Raw genomic sequence first — 7,879 nt, forward strand, 5'->3', positions numbered from 1 at the left:
TTAAAATGTAGTTTCTTTGTTATTGGCATTCTGTTTTCTCATGAAGTATGCATACTATACTAAGGTACTGTGGGGAATACACCACTCTTGCATTCACCTGTATATCTCTGCAGGAAGGGGACACTCGTTCAGTTTTCAACTCCATTCAGAATCTTGGAGTAAGTGTGCATACACTATTTTACAGATGTTACTTTCATTTGATTTATTTACTGCATGGTAAAATATGTTTGCTATGTGGTAATTGTGTTCTTTGTTTCGATAAATTAGTACTAGATCAGTGAACATCACAATAATGTTAATAACGTAGTTTGTGTAAACAGCATGCTTGCTTTTTTATTTCAGATGTGAGAATAACAGTGCAAAAGAACCTGTTGCAAAGAGAGCCAAAGCAAAGCAGCCCACTTTCAAAACTTTTCCAGGCCCCAAAACACCCTCGGACCCCAGAGGGTTAATGTTAGTCAGGGTAACAACAAGATGGGGTGGTAAGGAAAATGTCTTCACAATGAACCTTACCAAATTACAGGGTGAAATGGGTGCCAAATGTGCATGTCTGAAACCACTGGCAATGGCAAATCCTTGCAGATGTGTCTTTAAGACACCTGATTACTCCTTGAAACTGCTTTTCACGAGCAGCGTATGCAATACAGTTATTGTGCTCATCCACATTATGGTTCATGCTATTTACCTACATAAACAGTACAGAAACTATCAGTTGGCTCCTAATGTCAAATCTAAAGAGAATTCTGTAAAACTTTAGTATAGGGACCAATTCTCACTATTAACTAGTTGCTTATTAGCATGCCTATAATTAACATATTGGCTGTTTATTAGTACTTATAAAGCACATATTCTGCATGATCATATTCTACATCCCTAATCCTACCCAAAACCTAAAATTAACAACTACCTTACTAACTATTGATAAGCAGCAATTTAGGAGTTTATTGAGGCAAAAGTCGTTCATGGTTTGTTAATAGCGAGAACTGGACCTTAAAATAAAGTGACCGAGAACTCCTCCTGGTCCATTCAACACAGGCATTTTTTCTTATAATTATTTTACTTTATTTAAAGGTTAGATTTTTGAAAGAAGGATAAATACCACAGACATTTTTTATGGCCTGTTTTGCTTATATTCATCAAGGGTACTAATATTTGTGGAGGACACTGTTTGTCATTACTACAACACTTTTTCAAGTTGTATCATTTTATCATAAGACCAGAATACAAAAGCAAACTAATTTCATTACTTGCTCATGGGTGAATCTAACAAAACTTGTTCCCTTTCAGTCGGTCACTCCCGACGTCACGTCGGCTGACCGACGAAATTGGGATCTCGCTTAGAGGGACCAATCCACTTCGAGTGTAAACTAAACGAGCCAATGCACATTGGCATGCGATTATTGCATCCAGCTGCTGCTGATCACAGCGTGAGTATAAGTAGGCAGCAGATGCAACGCATATTCAGCTTTTCGCTTCTGCCTACTTATACTCATGCTGTGATCAGCAGCAGCTGGATGCAATAATCGCATGCCAATGTGCATTGGCTCGTTTAGTTTACACTCGAAGTGTATTGGTCTCTCTAAGCGAGATCCCAATTCGTCGGTCATCCGACGTGACGTCTCCGTTCCCCTCCTTCAGGGAACGAGGGTTACATACGTAACCGAGACGTTCTATGGGTAATAACAAAAGATACTTTTGTTTATTTTTCTATATTTTTAATGCTATCTATATTTTTGTGACCCAGGCAAGTTCTTGTAACATTCACCCATCTATGCTATCAGTGATATGAAAGCACTGCAGTGTCCACAACATCCACACACTGTCCATCACACAGGCATCAGAGCATTCCATCAGGAGCATGAATCCATTGAGCATGCGATCAGAGGCCAGCGGCTGAATGGATTCACCGGAGTGAGATGAGAGCGGGTGAAGCAGCGACACACGTGTGCCTAAGCAGGGCTTATAACGTGTGACTGGGTGACAGGAAGGGTTGACACACAGAACGTCCTTTACAAACCGTGGCTTGGTTTTGACCCATTAGGTAGAAGCAGGGCTCGCCCAGCTTATCATTCCTCAGACAGGCAGCGAGATGGGGGCCCATCATAGCTGAGGAGCCCACCAGAGAACGAGAGATCAGGAAGAGAAAGAAACAGAGATAAATAAAGAGAAAGGAAACATGCAGCACTCTGACAAATCACAACAGTTTTATTGGCTGACTGAAGACTGTTCAGAAGATCTCACTCTCTAGATGAACACATAACAGAGGCTGATTGATCACCAAGAAGTAACAATTTTGTGGTAGAGAACAAGAAGAAAAGACAGTTCAGGATAGATTAAAACACAAAGACCAAACGCTTCGAAACAAAATGCAAAAAGCATTAGACTTTAACTTGTTTGTTACACACCATACTCTGGGACGGATCCATCTCCTCTCTTCAGCACCAGTCGAGCTCGTCTGCCTCCTGTCTTGATCAGCTCGATGGCGCGAGAATGCTTCATATTTTTCGTACTTTCACCATTGATCTCCAGTATTTCATCACCAACCTGTAAACGAGGCGGACACCACCATTAGCTTATGGGAGGCTCAAGAGGGCATCATGAGCAGCAGCTGAGGAACAAAACTGGGTGCTTCTCACAAATCAAAATGCTATCTGTTAACAGCTGAAAACATACATTTGTATTACTGGTTAACGAATCTTGACCGATACTGAATTTGATAAAGTGTAAAAAAAAACAGGTACAGTGCCGTGAAAAGGTTTTTGCCCCCTCCCTGTTTTTTAATTAAAAATTTTTTTTTTTTGCATATTTGTCACACTTAAAAGATTCAGATCATCAAGCTAATTTTTATATTACACAAAGATAATGCAAGTAAATACAAAATGCAGTTTTTAAATGATGATTTCATTTATTAAGGGAAAAAAGCTGAAAAAGTAATTGCTAAATCTGTTACAATGACCTGTTAAATCATGAAAGAACTGTGATTAACCTAATTATTTTAGAAAGCAGAGTTAAATTTCACTAGCCACACCCAGACCTGATTACTGCCAGACCTGTTGAATCAATAAATCACTTGAATAGAACCTGTCTGACGAAGTGAAGCATGCTTAAAGAGCAACACATCATGCCGCGATCTAAAGAAATTCAAGAACAGATGAGAAACAAAATAGTTGACGTATCAATCTGGAAAGGGTTATAAAGCCATTTCTAAGGCTTTGGGACTCCAGCGAACCTCGGTCAGAGCCATTATCCACAAATGAAGAAAACTTGGATCAGTGGTGAACCTTCCCAGGAGTGACCGGCCTTTAAATTACTCTAAGAGTGCAACGACGACTCATCCAGGAGGTCATAAAAGAATCCAGAACAACATCTAAAGAACTGCAGGCCTCACTTGCCTCTATTAAGGTCAGTGTTCATGATTCAACAATAGGATAGAGACTGGGCAAAAACAGCATCCATGGGAGAGTTCCAAGGCAAAAGCCATTGCTGACCAAAAAGAACACAAAACCTCGTCTCACATTTGTAAAAAATATCTTGATTATCCCCAAGACTTTTGGGCAAATATTCTGTGCACCGATGTGGCAAAAGTTGAACTTTTTGGAAGGTGTGTGTCCCGTTACATCTGGCATGAAACCAACAGAGCATTTCATAAAAAGAACATCATAGCAACAGTCAAACATAGTGGAGGTAGTGTGATGGTCTGGGGCTGCTTTGCACCTTCAGGACCTGGACGACTTCCATAATTGATGGAAGCATGAATTCTGCACTCTATCAAAAAATCCTGAAGGAGAATGTCCGGCCGTCAGTGTGTGAGCTCAAGCTCAAGCGCACTTGGGTTATGCAGCAGGACAATGATCCCAAACACACCAGCAAGTCCACCTCTGAATGGCTCAAAAAAACTAAATTAAGGTTTTGGAGTGGCCAAGTCAAAGTCCAGACTTAAATCCGATTGAGATGCTGTGGCATGACCTTAAACAGTCCATTCATGCTTGAAAACCCTCCAATGGGGCTGAGTTAAAACAATTCTGCAAAGAAGAGTGGGCCAAAATTCCTCCACAGCGATGTGAAAGACTCATTGCCAGTTATCGCAAACACTTGATTGCAGTTGTTGCTGCAAATGATGGCACAACCAGTTATTAGATTTAGGGGGGCAATTACTTTTTCGCGTAGTGCCAGGCAGGTTTGGACAGCTTTTTTCCGTTAATGAATGAAATCATTATCTCAAAACTGCATTTTATATTTACTCGGGTTATCTTTGTGTAATATTAAAATTTGTTAGATGATCTAAATCTTTTAGGTGTGACAAATATGCACCAAAAAAAAAAAAAACAGGAAGGGGGCAAATACCTTTTCACGGCACTGTAGCTCCTACGGATGTAACGATATCAAAATCTAACAATACGATATTATTGTGATATTAAGTCCACAATACGATATTTATTGCGATATTTAAAAAAAAAATTCCAATGAAGAATTGGGAAAAACTTAAAAATTTGTAAATTTTAAAGTTAAATTATTCTATCTAGTGCACTTTGGGACTTCAAAATTAAGAGCTACAACTCATGTTTCTTAACTAAGAAAACTAAATCAGAAAGAAGTCAGTGAATTCTAAATTCTAAATTACATTCACACTGGGGTTTTAGGAAGCCAAACAAATTAGAATATGATAACAACAATGACAGTAATGGCCACATATTGTAAAACAATTGCACTGTAAAATAAATAAAAATTAATATTTCATAGGTATATTATTTTTGCTTTACACTACAATAGGGAAATGACAATACTTCTTTCCTAAATTCTACACTTGAAAGAGATATTTTGAATCTGGGCTGCGTTTAAACCGTTAGCTGTCAGCAATTCCTACTGCACTTTAATGCTTTTATTTTGATGGAAACAGCAGTAGAGCTTTTATTTTGAAGGAAACTCCAGCTCAGTGAAAACAGCTTACAAAAACAAAAAAGCGTCTCGCTACAAATCTAGTGAAATGCTGTGATCATCTGCCATGAAAATAAAGCATAACTGGTGTCTGTTGCGTTCCCAAGTGCGCGCTAAACTCACACCACATGCAGTAAATGAGTTGACTGCATTCATTCAGTGTAAACGGAGCCGTTCTGAGACGCAGAAAACACCAGATCACGAGCTGATCGTCTTAACCAAGTGTGTGCTTCACTTTGAAACATGCAGCAAAAACAGACTTGATGAAGGGATTAAGCATATTGTGCTTTCGGTGTGACAGATACTGTGTGATACTGTGTTTGACAGATACTGTGCTAAAACATAATGGCCTAAAGCAAATATATTTTAAAAACTTTTATTTTTCCTGGAAGACCTATCGTTTCACATCGTCATGTGACCACGATAATATTGAGACAGTTTTGATATCGCGATATTGCTAATATCGTTACATCCCTATTAGCTACTGTTCGTAGTAGAATGCTAATCTCAGTTTAGAGATGGACACGGAAACTGAAAGAGAAATGAAGCAGTAATGACATACACACAGGCTTCTAATGCCAAAGTTGTAGGTAACCGTCAATTTTGTCCCAACACACCAAGCAAAAATCAAGCTGCCAAAATGAGCAGCTGGTGTATGCATCTGAACATTAAAGCCTGTGTTATACTTTCCGCGCGTACAATCCGGACTCGTACGTGGACATCGCGGATGCGGACTACTTGCAATTATACTACCGAAACTGTCCGCGGAGCGGACGTGTTCCATACATGCGTAGTAGATCGGCTTGAACAATAAACAAACACGTGAACAAAGAATTGCCCAGAGTTATTGCACATCTGGCTGTTTTTATATTGTTTTATCGACAGATTGTACAGGTTCGAGTAGCAACGGGCTTCTTCACACAGCCTGCGCATGCGCAGTAGCGGACAAGTACGCGCGGTCACAAAAAATGGGAGGCACGCGGATGTCCGCTCAGAGCCTCCATGCACACTCTCCGATGACGATTTTTATGTCACGCATACCATAGTGGACCCTAGCGGACTTGGAAAGTATAACACAGGCTTAAGGGTCTGCAGTTTTAAAGAGGACCGGACAGTTTTCGACATAGCAGCATGAAACTGGTGTCTCAATGTCTCTGGTCGGCTGTGGAAAGAGCAAGTGAGGAAGACAAAAGAGGCTCTCTCAGTGGACCAAAGGCTTTGGTTAATAAGACATTCATCAGTGGCCTAAATAGACTGATAGTCCTCATAGTCTGCAGTTGCTAGTCATTACTAAAGACAATGCTCATTTCAATCACAACATCTGCTGATCTAGAAATAATCTGTTATACTTCACGTCTCATTTTAACAGTTTAAGCAGCTGATATATGACTGTTTTGCTTCGAGGACTGCAGTGTGTGTGAAGTTTAGGTGCTGTCCTCCAGGAGCAGGCCAACAGACATTCAGTTGTAACGATCAGCCTAACAGGCTGGGTTACAAAGTTCAAAATGGGGTCAGATTTTACTGAAGTGGGTGTGTCAGATATAGGGAGACATACAAAACGTGCAGTGCTGGGGGTACTTCATGGAGAGGTTTGAGAACAACTGCATTAAAAGAATGACATAAAACAGAAATACGTTTTAGAACTGTGCATTTACAAAGTTCACGGGACTTTAAAACAACACAATAAAACCAGGAAAACTCAGTCTGTTAAAAGCATACAGTTCTCTGCACCATACCCTAAAAACAGTCCAAGAATCCTAGAGTGCTGAAAAAGTCCCAAAGTGAGTCCACCAGTGTATATACAATCCAAAATGAGTGATAATCCACTAGCTTGCAAGTAAATCTGGAAAGGTAAATCCACGGAAAGGAAACTCCACAATCCAGGTGTGTTTGGTAGCTGTTAGTGACCACTTTGTTTGGCATGCTGCTCTCTTTATACAGTTCCTGCTTCCTGTCACATGACAGGCCAAGCATACAATTTTTAAAGACATATACATGTTAAAATGTTAAGAAAAATAAAATGGACTTAAGAAAACATGTAAACCAGTTAAAACTCTATTATAAATAAAATCATTGCGGTAAAACCTGTCTCTTATATGACAGTGTCACATAGTCATTCTGCCGTATATATTTTATGCCCCTTTCTTTCTTTTGTATCAATGTATCGAAATAAAAGCTTTTGTTCTGTACAAAGAAAAAATGTGGACATTTGTTTCATTTAAGAAAAATGTATGCTTGTCTTCAGAAGCTATTGTTCGTAAGAAAAATTAATTTTACTCTTACCCTCATCTTGGCGTTTTTGACAGCGGCTCCATCCTCCGCTAATCGCAGCACATACAGATCCATGTTGTACTCCTTACCGCCTCTCAGACTGAAGCCGAAACCTTTACTCTCCCTCTCCAGATCAACCGAGTAATACTCTGCCTCCTAAACACACAAATACAACCAAATCACTAAACAAACATGGCAACTAGTTCATTTTACAGTCTGTGCACTTACCCAACAGACTACTGAGTAATATAAGCTAACTACTTGGGTCAGGGGTAAGTTTAGGGGCAGGTTCAGGGCTAGTACCTAGTTATTATGTATTAAAGGGGTCATATGATGCGATTTCAATTTTTCCTTTCTCTTTGGAGTGTTACAAGCTCTTGGTGCATAAAGAAGATCTGTAAAGTTGCAAAGACTAAAGTCTCAAATCCAAAGAGATATTCTTTATAAAAGTTAAGAGTCAACCACGCCTACCTAAAACGGCTCGTTCTAACACGCCCCACATATCTACGTCACTATGTGGGAAGATTTGCATAACGCCGCCCAAATGTTTACGCAAAGAAAGAAGGTGTAACTTTTATTCTCACTGTAGTATTGTTGCCGCTGCCATGTCGTGGAGACGCTGTGTGTTTCGTTGTAAAAGCGAAACTACTTTGTTTGGACTTCCAAAAGAGGA

The 7,879-nt window shown here is 39.7% G+C and overlaps 1 protein-coding gene across 1 annotated transcript in view; it reads right to left on the reverse strand.

Moving 5' to 3' along the window:
• Positions 1–7,879, reverse strand: part of LOC107663798 (membrane-associated guanylate kinase, WW and PDZ domain-containing protein 1-like) — a 38,070-nt gene that overhangs the window by 3,574 nt on the left and 26,617 nt on the right. Inside the window, exons 10-11 of the mRNA XM_016454131.1 lie at positions 7,219–7,362; positions 2,406–2,544 (exon numbers count right to left, since the gene is read on the reverse strand). Of these exons, the coding sequence (XP_016309617.1) occupies positions 2,406–2,544; positions 7,219–7,362 (283 nt within the window). The remainder of the gene's footprint in view (positions 1–2,405; positions 2,545–7,218; positions 7,363–7,879) is intronic.

This window comes from Sinocyclocheilus anshuiensis, unplaced genomic scaffold (genome assembly GCF_001515605.1).
Source record: "Sinocyclocheilus anshuiensis isolate Anshui unplaced genomic scaffold, SAMN03320099.WGS_v1.1 scaffold105, whole genome shotgun sequence".
NCBI lineage: Eukaryota > Metazoa > Chordata > Actinopteri > Cypriniformes > Cyprinidae > Sinocyclocheilus > Sinocyclocheilus anshuiensis.